Source organism: Bubalus bubalis, chromosome 15 (genome assembly GCF_019923935.1).
Source record: "Bubalus bubalis isolate 160015118507 breed Murrah chromosome 15, NDDB_SH_1, whole genome shotgun sequence".
In the NCBI taxonomy this organism is placed as follows: Eukaryota; Metazoa; Chordata; class Mammalia; order Artiodactyla; family Bovidae; genus Bubalus; species Bubalus bubalis.
In genome coordinates this window covers 34474086-34492036 of record NC_059171.1, presented here as the reverse complement: position 1 = coordinate 34492036, position 17951 = coordinate 34474086, and the positions used below count along the sequence as shown (strand labels likewise).

Genomic DNA, 17951 nt, shown 5'->3' with positions numbered 1-17951 from the left:
TTTACTCTTTTTTAATGTTTCTTTCTGGACCTATTTTAGCAAATACTGCATCCTGTTAAGGAAGCAGAAGTAAACTATTACATAAGCACCTAAAGATCACCTTAAGGCTTGCTGATGAAGCAGTGGTTCATGCTTCTGAATATAATGAAATTAAGCTGTTAGGAAGCAGACAGCTTATAAGAACTTTGAAATTTTTTTTGTTTTGTATGAGAGGAAATTTTGTTCCATCTAAGCTTTTTACTTTAGGAAAATTATCTTTTAGCTGTATGTGGGGAAATTTGCTGATTGGTTATATATATTGAGCTGGTAAAGTAAAAGCTTAATAAGTTAAACATCCTTATCAGTTAACATTTAATTGAAATTATACATTTGTATGTTCAATTGCATCATTGTACTTTCTCATGACTCATTTTTATGATGAGAGCAGAGCTGTTCTGTTGACTTTCTTGAGGTTGCATTGTCCTTCTTCCTTCTTGCCCAACAGTTATTAGTTGATTTAACTTTAATACTGTGGGCCATCAATGAACGTAGATACAAGAGAATAATTACAAAATGTGTTTTTTCAACTGCAGTATTATAAAAATGATATTGATTAAGTGTATTGTAATGAATCCCATATGTGTCAGGAGCAAAATATCTTTTTTTTTCCTTTACTGAAGTTACTTGAATTTCTTTCACATCAAAACTTAACAGCAGTGATTTAAATCCTATTTATTATTTGACTCAGCTCTTTATGAAATAGAACCCCATCCCACTTGAGCCATAAAATGTGTAAAATTTAAGACTAATGCTGCTTTCTGCTTTTTGAATTTACATTTTGGCAGTAACTACCTTCTTTGTTCAGTGCTAGAAAAAAATGATCCAGGCTTAACCAAATAAGAAATCTGCCAAGTTCACAGATCAGTCAGTGAGAAAAGCCAGAATTAAATGAAAGTCTAGATATTGACTTTACTGAATATGCTAAGGGGAGATTCTGTGGCATTACAATTTCTCTGAGACTTAAATTCTTTTACTGTAATAGTTGTTCTTTGACGGTGATTGATGTGAGAAATTCAGGCTGTGGACCTTACCTCCCAGAATCTACACAACTGGAATAAAGCCAGCTAAGATTCATGCATCCTGTCTGACCTCTTCTGTCTGGCCAGCAACTGGAACCGTTTGGACTTTGCCTTTTTTGTTTCAAACTTTTAAGAAACTCTAGTAGTGGATCTAGTATGTATTTTTAGTGGGGATAATGATGTTTTTAAAGAAACTTAACATCTGTTCATACACATACACATAGACGCAATATTTTGAATAAATCAGTTTAATCAGACCATTGATTTTTTAAAGCAGATTAAAAAAAAATATTGTCCTGAGACCCTGTGGTATTGATTATTATAAGAGATGGTTCCAGGTACCATTGGACAGAGGAGCTTGTCAGGCGACGTCCTTGGGATCAGAAAAGAGTTGAATATGACTGAATAACAAACAACAAAGAATAAAGCTCTAGGTACAAGTGCGTTATAAGTCTTAACAGAAAATGGAAGTTTGGTGTCGGGTGGCTGATTTTTAATAAGTCATATCTGTTTCTTATAAGGCTGAAAAAGATCTCGAAGGAATAGACCAAACATTCTGAGGAGACAAGTGTAAGCATCATGAGGATATTTGTCATATTCTAGTTACTCACTAAATATTTGTGGGATAGAGGAATGGATGAATGAATGAGATTGGTTGAAATATTTATTGTAATAATAGTAGTTACAATAGTAGCTAGCATTCATTGAGCTTTAGTAGGCACACTGTTGGAGAAGGCGATGGCACCCCACTCCAGGATTCTTGCCTGGAAAATCCCATGGACGGAGGAACCTGGTAGGCTGCAGTCCATGGAGTCGCTAAGAGTCGGACATGACTGAGCGACTTCACTTTCCCTTTTTACTTTCATGCATTGGAGAAGGAAATGGCAACCCACTCCATGTTCTTGCCTGGAGAATCCCACGGTCAGGGGAGCCTGGTGGGCTGCCGTCTGTGGGGGTCGCACAGAGTCGGACATGACTGAAATGACTTAGCAGCAGCAGCAGGCACAGTATGCTAGGTATTTTGGCTGAGTGACATTTTGGTCCTCATAAGGATGCAGGGAGATCAAACCAGTCAATCCTAAAGGAAATCAACCCTAAATATTAACTGGAAGGACTGATGCTGGGGCTGAAGCGCCAGTACTTTGGTTGCCTGATGCTGGGAAAAATTTGAGTGTGGGAGGAGAAGGGGGCAACAGAGGATGAAATGATTGTATAGCATCACCAACTTAATGGACATGAGTTTGAGCAAACTCCGGGAGATAGTGAAGGACAGGAAGCCTGGCTTGCTGCAGTTCATGGGGTCTCAGAATCAGACACAACTCAGCAACTGAACAAAGGATCCTGTGAGATAGATACAGAATGCTCATCTATCTTCATAGGAGAGGTGATAAATTAAAGTGAAAGTCGCTCAGTCGTGTCCAACTTTCTGTGACCCCATACCATGTAATTCTCTAGGCTGGAATACTGGAGTGGGTAGCCTTTCCCTTCTCCAGGGGATCTTCCCGACCCAGGAATCAACCGGGGTCTCCTGCATTGCAGGCGGATTCTTTACCATCTGAGCTATCAGAAGCCCAGGTAATAATATAAATGATACAATAACCTGCCTATGGCCCCAGACCTGGCACTCAAACTTAATTTTGAATTCTAGTGCTTAGGCTGAACTATGCTGTATGATTTTCCAGTTTGTACAGACCAGAAACTCACATTTGTGTGTACTTATAAGAATTAAGTTTTAAGCTTTTACTCAAGTTTTCTCTCTCACTTGAGCATTATTTTTTTCCTGACAAAAATAAAGATTAGTTTTAGAGTTATTGTGTACTAGACAATAAGTGGAAGACAGCAGATCAAGGTTTGCACATTGGGGCTTCAGCTGGGCTTACTCAATAATAATTCACTGTCTTAACTCGGTCTTACACATCATGTGATTCAAAATGGGCTTCTGCTGCTGAAATGAGTTTTTTACCTTTCTTAAAAAATACAATGTTCGGAATAGAATTAAAACTAAGGGTAGTGGTCAGAACCCAGAGGGTGCCTGTCTGCTTCGGTAGCGAGCAAGGGTTGGGGAAAGCTATGGATTTGATAGCTACACAGTTTAGAGCTCATATCTGTTGAGGTGCTGTTATATTTTGAGAGACTTCATTATCAGTGAGGTAAATTAGGAAGTGTTTGGTTATAAACTCTGAATGTTCCACTCCTGAAGTTGGGAGAGAACTGTACCTCCTAATGTTACAGGGCCTGTAAACTAGTGCTGTTGGAAGGTGTGAGGTGTGGTCGCTGACCTGTCTGTCCCTGGTCTGCCTGAGATAAGCATGGGGTTGAGACTCGGTCTTTAGAAGCTTTGACAGCAGTTTAATATTGTTATGTAGCCAGGCTTGTGGTCCCTGGGCTTGTATTCTCTTATGTCTGTTAAATTTGTTTTCACTTTCTAGTAAATAATTTTTATTCTTTGACTGAAATTTTGGTCTGAGGTGGACTGGAGGAAAATGAATTCTTTGCCACTTGTAGTTTGAGAAGCACAGTTATAAATTAGTGACTTTTATACCTATTTTATCGGAGAAGGCAATGTCACCCCACTCCAGTACTCTTGCCTGGAAAATCCCATGGATGGAGGAGCCTGGAAGGCTGCAGTCCATGGGGTAGCTGAGGGTCGGACACGACTGAGCGACTTCACTTTCACTTTTCACTTTCATGCATTGGAGAAGGAAATGGCAACCCACTCCAGTGTTCTTGCCTGGAGAATCCCAGGGACGGGGGAGCCTGGTGGGCTGCCGTCTATGGGGTCGCACAGAGTCGGACACGACTGAAGCGACTTAGCAGCAGCAGCATACCTATTCTATATAATAGCATCTTCCTATAACCAGCATCTCGATAAAATTGTAATTGCTATATACCACTAGATTTACTTTTTATGATTTGATTTCATGGTAAACCATTTTAATGTCAGCATTTCTTGGTCTGTGAACTCTCTTAACAAGATGAACAAGTGGACTCACTGTTTACTCTAGGTGCACAACACAGGTTGCAACCTCTGAGCATTCTTTATGAGCTCAGCTTTGTAAAGGAAGATTAAAAATGATTGATGGTGTAGTTCTAACAATTTGAAACTAGTTTGGTCCCAAATCATTTAAACTGGGCTTTCAACAGATCCTTTTTATGTGTATTACAAAGACAGTGGGAAACCTACTGCTTTTCCTAGGGAAGAGTTATTGCGATAAGTTTGTGCAAAGTTTGAATTGATACTTTGCTGATATATAATTGGCTTAGGTTAGACTTCTCTTAAACAGATCTCTCTGCTTGTTGAAAACTGGTCTATATATCTAGAAGTTACCTCTTTCGCCTTGATAGCATGTACATATGGGTATTTTCTGGTAATTTGTGTATGTGTGTGCAGCGACATCTGTGAATTGAGTTGAAGAGTAACTATATCAGCAAGAGATTAGAATTTAAAGTCATCAGGTGCTCAGGCTTATAGTGTGTGGATTTTTCCTTTTTCTCCCTTTTTCAAAGCCACTTAACCATGCTTCATTCAGTTCATATATTTTTTTAATATACCCTAAAGAACATACTAAAATCAAGACATACCTTATGTCCATAGCATTCCATCAACTCAGTAGCACTGTCAAAAAAGGAAATTAAATTAGTTCTTTGTGCAACTCCATGCAGTAAACTGCAATGATTGCTATAGATTAAAATCTTTCCCCTTAATTATTTCTTTATTTGGTGTTTTCTGAATTAAAAACAAATACATGCTTAGTACTAATTAGAACTAAATAAATAATATAAAGGTTCATAAAAGTTATGTCCTTCCACACCGTGCTTGTCTTATAAACATAAATGCGTAATGGCATATATATAATACATTTTTAGTACTACTTAATTTTTAAAACTCTTTCTAAATTTTTGTGTGTCTTGGGCCTCTGGGAATCTGGCAAATGCCATGGATCTTTTTTCCAAGAACATGCCCTTAAGTACATACACACAAAATATTGCATATGACTTTAAGAGCTTCTTAGATCTCTTTTAGTTATTTGCAGCCTTCAGGTTTGAATGTTTGCTTTTAGTGTTTATGCACTTGGAGAAGTATACTTGTTAATGTAGAATTTTGGGTAGTGTAGATTTTAGACGTCTTTTTTTTTTGATGGGGCATGTGTGCGTGTTTGTAAACACTTAAACATCCAATTTGTGGTGAATTAGTTTTTCCTAAACATATTTTTTGGGTAACTGAAATTACGTATTAATTACCTAATTAATCTTATTAATTCTAAAATACTTTAAAGGAAAATGTCTAAATATTATACTTGGCTTCTAAAATAATACAGATTTATTTTGATTATTTAGACTTATTATAAACTTGAGCTTATATTTTATATGTGTATATATGTCAGAATGTAGCAGTGGTTCTTAATCTAATTTCTTGGACCTTCCTTGGGATCTTTGAACTCTGAAATTAAGAATAAAATTTGGAGTGGATACATACGAACTGTTTCTTCATCAAATAGACTTTGTAAAAGTATGTCCAGTTTTTTAAAGTTAAGGTGTTATTTATACATGATAAAACTCCCTCGTTTTAAATTAATTTTTTATGTATTTATGTATGGCTTTGCTGGGTCTTTGATGCTGTGTGCAGACTTTCTCTAGTCGTGGTGAACAGGGGCCGCTCTTGTTTGCAGTGTGCGGGCTGCTCATTGTGGTGGCTTCTCTTGGTGTGGAGCACAGGCTCTAGGTGAGCAGGCTTCACTAGTTGTGGCACGTGGGCTCATTAGTTGTGGTACATGGGCTTAGTGGCTCCCTGGTATGTGAAATCCTCCTGGACCAGGGCTTGAACCCGTGTTCCCTGCATTGGCAGTCAGATTCCTGTTCACTGTGTCACAGGGAAGTCCAAACCCACTCATTTTAAATGTAAAGTTTGATGAACTTTAGTGTTAATAGTTGTAAATAGATTGTATTATGGGCACCACAGTTATACAGTTATTAGTGCCCCTTTGCTCTGAGTATCTTCCCACTCACCTTGGCCCCAAGGGAACCACTTGTCAGCTGTGGTTTTACCTTTTCTAGAGTTCCATATAGGGAGAAGGCAATGGCACCCAACTCCAGTACTCTTGCCTGGAAAATCCCATGGATGGAGAAGCCTGGTAGGTTGCAGTCCATGGGGTCGCTGAGGGTCGGACACAACTGAGCAACTTCACTTTCACTTTTCACTTGCATGCATTGGAGAAGGAAATGGCAACCCACTCCAGTGTTCTTGCCTTGAGAATCCCAGGGACGGAGGAGCCTGGTGAGCTGCCTTCTCTGGGATCGCACAGAGTCGGACACAACTGAAGTGACTTAGCAGCAGCAGAGTTCCATATAAAGGAAGTCATATAGTATTGGGTTGGCCAAAAATTCATTTGAGTTTTTCTGTAAGATGTTAATGAACTTTTTGGCCAACCCAGTAGTAATGTTTTGTTCACTTCTTAACAATCATAATGTATTTTGAGATCACCTGTTGTATTGATCCTTTGTTCCTTTTTATTGCTGAGTAGTATTCCACTGTGGAGAAGGCAATGGCACCCCACTCCAGTACTCTTGCCTGGAAAATCCCATGGACGGAGGAGCCTGGTAGGCTGCAGACCATGGGGTCGCAAAGAGTCGGACACAACTGAAGCGACTTAGCAGCAGCAGCAGCAGCAGCAGTATTCCACTGGTGGAGAAGGCAATGGCACGCCACCCCAGTACTCTTGCCTGGAAAATCCCATGGACGGAGGAACCTGGCAGGCTGCAGTCCGTGGGGTCGCTTAGAGTCAGACACGACTGAGCGACTTCACTTTCACTTTTCACTTTCATGCATTGGAGAAGGAAATGGCAACCCACTCCAGTGTTCTTGCCTGGAGAATCCCAGGGACGGCGGAGCCTGGTGGGCTGCCGTCTATGGATCGCACAGAGTTGGACACGACTGAAGCGACTTAGCAGCAGCAGGATTCCACAGAATGGATATGCTACTGCAGTTGTTTATCCATTTGTGTTTAGTAGACCTTTGGTTTGCCCCCAGGTTTTGGCTATTACAAATAGTACTGCTGTGAACATTTGTGAGCATATCTTTGTGTGAATATTTTTTATTTTTCTTGGGTAAATTCTAGGAGTCAGAATTTGGGTTATATAGTAAGTTTATATTTAATATTAAGATACCGCAATTACTGTTTTCTCCCTTTTCACCAACAATTTTTAGGGAGCTCTAGCTTTTTGGAAAGATCTCAGTTTCCACTTTTCTGAGTCAAACAAGGCCAACACCCCATTTCCTGACCCAGGACTGAGACTGGGCTGCAACCTAGCTCCTTGCTCTCGGGGATTGTATCTAAGTGTGATGTACCTATGGATATTGCTGTATTAACTCAGAGAGTTAATGCTCTGGTTTGTGAGTTCTCTATTCTAGCTTGGTTGGCTAGTTAAGCTTTTCAGAAACGCAGTTTATTTAACATTTCTATCTGCACACAGGATAGAGAAGGTTGAGGTACTTCATAGACCTGAAAGTTCCAGAGACAGTTCTTAAATTGCTTCTTAACTCTGAACTTCAATTGCCACTTTAATTAGAGGAATCTTGGGTGGTAACTTCATAGACATATATTTACCAAGTAAAATAACCTTGACACTGCTCTTAGAAATACTGCTGATTATAAAAGTCATGGCAAACCTTTTCTGAAAGGATTTTATTAATATATTGACTCATAATTCATCAACAAAAACGATGTGAAATTATTAGTTTTGACTTACGCAGTAGTATCTGTGTCTGCCAGCAGATTGGGTTTCTTATTGGTATACCAGTGCTTCTAGCAGAAGCCTGAGAGTATGTTCCTGCCGCCCTGCTGTTCGTCCATCTTTAGGCCCTTTTGTACCCTTAAAATACAACTTGTATATTTTATGAAAAGCAAATATTAGTATTCTTTGAAACTAGTAGTTTTTTTAATCTCAGTTTTATTTATTTATTTTACTTTACAATATTGTATTGGTTTTGCTGTACATTGACGTGAATCCGCCATGGGTGTACATGTGTTCCCTATCCTGAACCCCTCTCCCACCTCTGTTCCCCCTCCCATCCCTCTGAGTCATCCCAGTGCACCAGCCCTGAGCACCCTGTATCATGCATCGAACCTGGACTGGCGATTCGTTTCACATGTGATAATTTACATGTTTCAATGCCATTCTCCCATATCATCCCGCCATCGCCTTCTCCCACAGAGTCCAAAAGATTGTTCTATACATCTGTGTCTCTTTTGCTAAACTAGTATTTAAAATCATAGTTAGCACATACTCTCTTCACTCAGGTCTTCACAGGGCTGAGTGCTTGTTCATCAGCCCTCGGCGGAGGTGTCATCTGAGAGAGGCCTTTACCAGATCGCCCCAGCTTAACAGCACATTTCTCTGTCTTTTTCTTAGTGCTTTAAACAATCTATAAGCACATTAACTTTCTTAATTTTCATTTTAAAATAGTGGTTCTTAAAGTGTGAACCCCCAGCACTCTCTGAAGTTTAAACTATTTTTGTAATAATAAGTAAACATTATTCATCTTTTTTACTCTCATTCTTTCATGAATGTCTAATGGAGGTTTTCAGACGCTCCATTATAATGTGTTATATAAGAGATTGAATGCAGAATCAGAATGAGAAATCCAGTTGTCTTTTATTAAAGTAGACATTAGTAGAATTTACAAAACTATGAACAATGTCATTCTTTTATCCTGATTAAAATTTCTTTTTGATAAGGTAAATGTTTTACAGAAGTGTGAAAATGTAATTTAAGTTAGTGTCTGATGCATTTTTTTAAGTGAATAAAGTATTTTGAACATTTTTTTGGTTTGAATTTCAGTATGAAATATCAATGTAAAAGTTCTTTGAGGTCCACAATAATTTTTGAGTGTTAAAAGGGCCCTTTGACCAAAAAATTTGAGAACTGGTGTTCTTAAAAGTCCCATGAAAGTAAAGACCTTATGTATTTGATTTGGTTTCATATTCATAGGGCCTGGCAGAGGTAAAACTGGCCTGTGGAAATCACTGAAGTATCTGGGTGAACAGATTATGAATGAATGAAAGAAAATGACAATTGTAGAATTCTGGTGATTCTCTGCAGGGCTTTCAAGTTTTTCTATAGTAACTGGTTTTTGTAGACATCATATTTGATAGAAAATTATTCCAGTTCATCAGAAAGCATAATCTTTATTTTGGCCAGGTTTAATTGTTCCCTGATATGGAACTGAAAGTTTTTGATGTGATTTTGGTTAGAGATTCTGTTAAATGTTCCTTTCTAGGAAGGATGGAAGATTTTACCCATCATGCTTATTAATTAACTCAAAGTTTAAGTTGATTGACTTCTAGTATAATTTATTTGGATATTTTAGATTGTTATTTATATTTTATCTTATAAAGTACTTTCTGTATTTTATAATAAATACAGAATACTTTATAATAAAAATATTTTCTGTTATGGAAGTTAAATCCTTTATTGCTTTTAGCCTTTGGACAAAGTTAGGTTTTCATTTTTTTTTTAATGCCAGACACTTAAATAGTATTTTGTTCATTGTAGATTACACATAGTCTGTTTTGCTTTTTCAGATTGCCCATACTGAAATAATAAATGATAGTAAGGAAAAAAAAATTTATTCCTTTCAGGTATTTTCAGCAGACAGGAAATCTGTTTACTGTCCTGCAAGTTGGAATTCTTTACTAAGATTTGCCCATTCTGAGAAGATACAAACTTCAGAAAGCTAGGAGATGGTTCTAAAGACTGCTGACCTATTCCAAGAACAACACTGATTGTGTAGGTCACATCAGGGAAGTTATTTATAAGCATTTAGACCCAGAGTATGTCAGTGTTAGGGAGGTGTAGAAGAATTTGGTAATTTCAGATTCTGCTGGTTAGTTTGTTTCTGCCCCTTAGGGCATAATTTATAGAAGACTTTTCATTTACCCACTGATAAAAAGGATAAAGTAACCTGGCTGGCACAAGTTCATAAGTAGTCGTAAATTAGGGGGTCAAGCTATAAAGAATAAGTCTTAACTCTGATAGGGCACTTGGATGCTTCTCCGTTGAACTGCTCACTTTATCTTTTCTCTCATTTCTTTACTGTGGAGATCCTTCCAATTAGGGCTTAAGTTTCTCTTTATGCTTTTGTAAATAAAAGGTTCATTCTTGGATCTGTATTTCTCAGTGTACCCAGTTTTTAGCAACACAAGGAGTCTTAAAGAAGGAGACTTGTGGTTTAATCATTTGAGTTCATTGCAGTCACCTGAGGTGTTAGAACAGAGACAAAGGCTGGTCCATGCTACCTCATTAAAAACTAGAATGAAGTAGGATGTTAGGCGGAGAAGGCAATGGCACCCCACTCCAGTACTCTTGCCTGGCAAATCCCATGGACGGGGGAGCCTGGTGGGCTGCCGTCTCTGGGGTTGCACAGAGTCGGACACAACTGAAGCGACTTAGCAGCAGCAGCAGCAGAATGTCAGAATCACCTGGAGAATATGAAAATGAAAATAGAAACCACCCCCCCCAAAAAAAGAAATCCCACATCCCCCCAAACCCTAAAATACAGGATAAGGAGCCCCAGGCCAGGTTAATTACCTCTGATTTTCAGAGATTGGGTTTCAGGCATCTGTATTTTTTAAGATACTGATGGCTGTAATATGTCACCACAGTAAAGACCTCTCTTCACTTATTAAAAAAAACTCCCCTGGTCATTTTGATAAGCTAGGAACAAATGATATAGAGCTCCTGAGCATGTGGGATCATTTGTGACACTTATAAACAAAATAGAGGAGTGTGCTTTTGTTGGGAGAGCTATTAAACTCCCCATGTATCTTGTTTTTAAGAATAGGGAGCATGACATCAATAAGCAGGGTTAATTAAAAGTCTGTCAGCACTGTTTTGTGGACAGAAGCATATGAGTGGTTAGGGGGAGAGAAAATGAAAGGCCAGTAAGCAGGACTAGAACAGGACTTGTGTGGTGGAACATTCCCATCTTGTGGCTTAGTGAGGACAGTGCCGCTGAAGTACAGAGCTGAGCCTCTCTATCTTAGTTACGGAAGAATTGACACAACCAGTGGCAGTTGTTCATGCTATTAGACTTCTCATGATTAGGGCACAAAAAATGTGAGCACCAGCACCATTCCCTCAGTCTTTTTGCTGCCTGTCCCTGTAAACCCTTCTCTGAACTTTTTACTCCATGTAGTAACCCTGTTTCTACAACTTTGTTATGGAGACTTCTTCTGGAGCTGTTGCCACCACATTCTGTTTCAGCCCTGTTACAAAAAACCTTTTTGAAGCCTCAAGTTACTCAGTTATTGTGAAGTAATTAAATATACCTTGGTGTCGGAAGTCAGATCTCACCTCCCTGCTGTAATGAATCTGTGTCAGATTATCTGTTTCCTCCTCTGTAAAATGGGACAATAATATTACTGACTCTATAGAGTGATTGTGAGGATTTAATGAGTAACTGCATTTGAGGCACTTAGTGGAGTGCTTTTGACAAAAGTGATAGACCGGTATTTACCATTCATTCCTTTAGCAAATACATTTTTAGTATCTAGAGCATGAGCAGTACATGGATTCTGTCTTACTCATAAATACCGATAATCTATGGAATGTTTTTCTAGATACAGTAAGTTCTTCATTATTTGTATAGAATAGCAGAAGCCTATGTGTCCGTGGGTTGCTTCTGTTCAGGAATTTTCTTCTGACATCTAAATGTCCTCTGAAGTTTGTAATGCAATTCCACTACTTTTTTTTGAACTAAAGAATTGAGATGTTAATGTGTATGCGGGAAATAGGAAGGCTATAAAATGTCAAAATGAAGAATGAGTTTGCTTAGTTTTGTTAAAAGTTTTTTGTTTTCTGAATGCTTTATTATATTTGACTTTATTAAATTGGCAAGATCATAAATGTTAGAATTGGAAATTATTTTAATGATCACCAGGCCTTTCCTATGGCTTTCTGTTTTGGTCACCCAGAAATGCTAGAGAGAATTCATCCTTAAAATGGACACCCTCTTTCCTGAAACTCACCTGTGGTCCTTACTTTGCTTTTCAAAGTAAGACACATCCTCTGCTGCCTCACTGTTTGGACAGTGCTCTTTGTGATTGTCCCCAGCCTGTAGAGAGAGTTAATTCATTGAACTGGCTCTCATCACAGGGTTTTAAACTTTCTCTCTTATAATTAGTCTTTTAGGGGGTACACTTATTCATGTTGATTGTCTTTAGCCAATGAAGTTAAACCACTGCTTTTTCCATTACTCAGGTGAATACTGTTACTGGTAACTTTTCTCTTGGTCATTGTAGAGAACTGGCTGTAGCAGGTCAGTGATGCAGAAAAGAGCGAGGTAATAATGTCTCTTACTTGGAGGACTGCGCTTCTGTGCATACTGTATAAATTGCACTGATTCTTGGGGCAGGCATACCAGGCTGCCGTGCTGTTCCATTACGTTGCTCCCAACCCCTTCACAGTTTACTTCGTTTAAAGTAAGACGGTGTTTCAGTATAAGCTATTTTTGAACTATGCTAATTCGTTTTTAAAGATAATAATTGTTTTTTCTCACTTCTATTTTCTTTATAAAGGGAAATAAGGTTATTTTGGTCTGGCTTTTGGTGAAACTGTGCTGGGCCCTAGTCATCAGTACTCTGTTTCCCACATGTAGGAATCAGCTGTTAGGAATCAGTTGGTGCAAAGATATACACTAAGCTCAGATATCTTCTAGCATCTCTCATTTACTTTGATTTCAGCTGTGGTTCATTAATAGGGTTCAGTATCCAGGAAACTAGGTAACCTGGGCAAGCTGATAGGTGTGTTTGTAATAACTCTTTATCAGTTTTGTTTATCCCGTCTTGGTCACCGATGTTTCTTTTATTTTTTAATTGTGAAAATGGTTGTTGGTAGAGTTAAGTTGAATGGGAATTAAACAGTTGTTTTCTTTTTATTGATAAAGTCAATAATACTGATTATTGAGCATTATTTCAGGGCAGAGCCTGTGTGAAATCTTTACTGTACATTTTTCTCATTTTTAATAGTCTTAAGTAATGCTGTGAAACGGTTCCATTTTGCAAGTCAGAAATCTAGGACTTGGGAAGATTAAATAGTTTTCCCAAGGTCACAGCTAATAAATGCTAGAGCTGGAAACCATTCTTCCTCTTCCTGCATGACCCCTAGAGCCTGTTTTTGTGCTTTTCAAGAAACGGAGAGGTCTTTTATCCAGAAATGTGTAAGGCTTATGCGCGTTCTCCACTTCACAGAGTTGAAGGTCTGCCAGTCTAGTTGGTGTCCTTCTGTGTTGAGCTCTTCCCTGCTGACTGCTTGCTGTTCTTAGAAAGTCTGGATCTTAAACTGGTGTAAAGTCTTTCTGAGTCCATTCATCACAGAGTCTTTGCTTCATGTCTGTTCCTAACTCATGGTTTTAATAATTAAGCTGCTGATATGAGAATCATCTTGTTAAAATATGCCCATAAGCTTTGGAGTTTAAATCTTGGTTCTGCCATTTCCTGGATGTGTGATCTTTAGCCATTTACTCAACTTGTCTTTGCTTCAGCTTTCTTATTTGTAAAATGAGTATAATATAGTGCTTTCTCCTAAGGTAGTTATGAGGATTACATGATTGATAATACAGGTATAATAATTAGAATACTGCCTGGTACATGATGTTCAATAATTGTAACCTGTATTATTAACTGGTTACTGATGATTTATTTCTATCAAAAATAACTTGTTTTAAATTAAACACTAATCAGTAAAACTCTAATTCCCATTTTGTTATTACACTTATTTTTCCCTCTGATAGCTTGCCATTGTATTTTAGACTGTATTGCCCTTTAGTCTCAGGCCATGTCCTTGTACTGAATAATACAGACTACTACTGTTAATAATACTATGTGCCAAGCACTGTTCAAAGCCCATTAATATATTAAGAGTCTCATGTTGTAGGAATTATTATTGATTATGACTGTTACTGTGAACTTTTAATTGCCTATTCAGTCATGCAGTGTACCTCTTCATTTTAATGGGAATACTAAAGGAGAGAGTAAATAGAAGAGCTGGCTATTCCATTAGAGGTTATTTGGTATATCCTTATTGTTGAGAAAAATTAGGTAGTGCTGGTGACTGGGCTGTCGTTATGTTCTCTGTTACCAAGCAAGTTCTTGGATACATGTTCCTGTTGTTGCTTCCTCTTGATTAATGAGATGCTCTGTCCAGGAATCGTCTTGAGGTGTTGAGAGTATGTCAGAGGGTTCTGTATTTAGATATTCAGATAATTGATATCTTTATCTCTGTGTTTTACTGATATTTTTATCTTTTGTGGCAGGATATTGCTGTTAACAAAGGTTAACGGGGTCACTTTCTCTGTAATAGTCTCAGGTTGAAGTGGTAATGTTAGATTCAACTGAAGGAATTCTTGGATGCCAGACCTTTACGCATCTTTGACTTAAAGATTGTTAGTGTTCTACATGGACTTTTTTAGAATATAATTTTATTTGCTTATTTTTAATTTATTTTTGGCTGTGCTGGGTCTTTGTTGCTGCATGGACTTTTCTCTAGTTGTGGTGAGTGGGGGTTACTCTCTAGTTGTGGTATGGGAGCTTCTCTTTGCAGTGGCTTCTTCTGTTGCAGAGTACAGGCTTTAGGGCACACAGGCTTCAGTAGTTGTGGCTCTCCAGCTTAGTTGCTCCATGGCATGTGGGCTCTTTCTGGATCAGGGATCGAACCTCGGTCTCCTGCATTGGCAGGCAGATTCTTTACCAGTGAACCACCAGGGAAGCCTACATGGACATTTTTGACACATCTTCAGATTCCAAGAGTTTCAGGTGTACTTTTAGACTATGTAAGATTTTTTTTTATGTAAGGGTAAAGGAAATGGTTTGTAAGAAATTTGGTTAGTTCTGTCATATAACTGTGGGTTCATCAGTATAGTTTTATTTTTTCTTTGAAATAAAGGAAGTGTAAACTATAAGAGTGATATTTAAACTTCTATTTTTTTTCTTTTAGGTGGTATTAAAGATTATCAAACATTACCAGGAAGAAGGACAAGGAACTGAGGTGGTTCAAGGAGTGCTTTTGGGCCTTGTTGTAGAAGATCGACTTGAGATTACCAACTGCTTTCCTTTCCCTCAGCACACTGAAGATGATGCTGACTTTGATGAAGGTAAGGGTACTCACACAAATGGTTATTGATCCAGTGTTCACCATAACCTTTCATAATTGTTACCAGGAGTTCATCAGAGTAACCTAGTTCTCAGTCTCTTGAAAAGGATTCTACAGATTCTCTGAAATGAAGTTATATTATCAAAAACTTGATTAGTTTGGCCTTTAGTTATTCGGGATTTGTGATTCTGATAATTTGGACAGGAGCTGTGCTGATTTCTCATTGTGAAAGCAGCTTACCAATTACAGTCTGAAGGACAGAAATCGTCGCTATGTCCCACACCCATCTCCTTCTGTAGTTTTTTGACTTACTGTTTAAGAAGAGATGAGTTGTCTACTTGAGAAAGAAGATACTCTTTAAGCATTTCAGAATGTTTATGCTGCAGGTGTAATTGCTTTGTTAGCAAAGGCCAATAGTAGTTAAAAAGATCCTACCAAAGGCCAAGGTCAGCATCCTAAAGGATTTTTTAAAAAAAATCTAGTTGAAAATTAGGTTGTCTGAATTCTCACATTCTTGTCAGCATTTGTTGTCTTGTTGATGATGGCCGTTCCGACCGGTGTGAGGCAGTCTTTCATTGTGGTTTTGATTTACATTTTCTTAGTATTAGTGATGTTGAGACCCTCTTCATATGCTTGTTGGCTGCTTTTATGTCTTCTTTAGAAGGTGAAATGTCTTTTCAAGTCCTTTGCTAATTTCTTGGGTTTTGTTGAAGGAGTTCTTTATATATTCTGCATATTTACTCCATATAGTTTGCAGGTATTATGTCACACTTTTGGTGTTTCTTTTGTTGCACAGAAGCTTTAATACAATTCAACTTGTCTATTTTTGGTTTTGTTTCCTATCCTTATGGTGTAATCTCCAAGCAGTCATTGCCAAGACCAGTATTTTGAAGGTTCTAGTATTACAAAGCTTCTTCCATGTGTTTTCCTCTAGGAATTGTAGGCTAGTGCTGTACTCTTTTGATAGTGTTGCTTTGTAATATGTTTTGGAATCAAGAAGTGTGAGTCTCCAAATTTGTTTTTCTTTCTCAACATTATTTTGGCTATTTAGAGTCCTTTGAGATTCCATAAGAATTTTAAATAGTTTTTTTTCCTATTTCTGCAAGAAAAAAAAAAAAGAAATGCCATTGGTATTTTGATAGGGATTGTATTGAATCTGTAGATCACATCGGGTATTATGGACAGTGTAATGGTATTAAATCTTCCAGTTCATGAATACTTGATGGATGTCTTTTCCTTTTGTTTTGTCTTTCAGCAGTGTTTTGTAATTTCCAGCATACAAGTGTTTTGCTGCATTGGTTAAGTTTGTTCCTAAGTATATTATTCTTTTTGATGCTATTGTAAATGTGATTGTTTTTAAATTCCTTTCATTCATTGATCACTTTTAACTTTGGTAAAATGGTATCTCATTTGACTTCATGTCCTCATAGTACCTTGAACGTATAGTAACACAAAGTATATTCTTAATGAGGTTGATACCTTGATATTGCAGTTTGGTCTGCTCATCTTTTTTTAATTGAAGTAGTACTTTTAGAAACTAACCAAGGCTGTTTTATTCTAGGCACTTAAGTATTTGAATTTTTAAAAAAATTTTTTTTTCATCTTAAGCCAGCCAGAGTCTCCCTGTTTCATTTGAACGGCTATAATATGCCTATTAAATGTGTGTAAAACACAAGATTATTGTTGGGATTTCTCTTCAGTCTTTTCTGGTAGTATTTGGATATCTCTCTTCCCATAGAGTCAGACACGACTGAGTGACTGAACTGAACTGAACTGATAGGCTTCTTAGTTAGGCTTCTTTAGTTTTGACAGATATTTTTAATCCTTTATTAATAGATTTCAGGAACTAAAAAGCCTCTTGATGAAAGTGAAAGAGGAGAGTGAAAAAGTTGGCTTAAAGCTCAACATTCAGAAAACTAAGATCATGGCATCTGGTCCCCTCACTTCATGGGCAATAGATGGGGAAACAGTGGAAACAGTGTCAGACTTTATTTTTCTGGGCTCCAAAATCACTGCAGATGGTGACTGCAGCCATGAAATTAAAAGACGCTTACTCCTTGGAAGGAAAGTTATGACCAACCTAGATAGCATATTCAAAAGCAGACACATTACTTTGCCAACAAAGGTCCGTCTAGTGAAGGCTATGGTTTTTCCTGTGGTCATGTATGGATGTGAGAATTGGACTGTGAAGAAAGCTGAGCGCCGAAGAATTGATGCTTTTCAACTGTGGTGTTGGAGAAGACTCTTGAGAGTCCCTTGGACTGCAAGGAGATCTAACCAGTCCATCCTAAAGGAGACCAGTCCTGGGTGTTCATTGGAAGGACTGATGCTGAGGCTGGAACTCCAATACTTTGGCCACCTGAAGCGAAGAGTTGACTCATTGGAAAAGACTCTGATGCTGGGAGGGATTGGGAACAGGAGGGGAAGGGGACGACAGAGGATGAGGTTGGCTGGATGGCATCACCGACTCAATGCACATGCGTTTGGGTGAACTCCGGGAGTTGGTGATGGACAGGGAGGCCTGGCGTGTTGTGATTCATGGGGTCGCAAAGAGTGTCGGATATGACTGAGCGACTGAACTGACTGAACTGATTCCCATATTCATCACCCTATCTAGAGATGCACAGTTACAATTCAGTAATAACTATTTTAGATTGGAAGACCATGGCTTGCTAGCATACTTTCTTTGATTTATAAGTGAGCCTAAGAGGTTCATTTGAAGTGACTTACTCAGTTTCTCTGTTA

The 17951-nt window shown here is 38.1% G+C and overlaps 1 protein-coding gene across 1 annotated transcript in view; it reads left to right on the top strand.

The window, feature by feature from the left end:
• Positions 1-17951, top strand: part of EIF3H (eukaryotic translation initiation factor 3 subunit H) — a 98213-nt gene that overhangs the window by 15790 nt on the left and 64472 nt on the right. The window contains exon 2 of the mRNA XM_006061043.3: positions 15051-15207. Within this exon, the coding sequence (XP_006061105.1) occupies positions 15051-15207 (157 nt within the window). The remainder of the gene's footprint in view (positions 1-15050; positions 15208-17951) is intronic.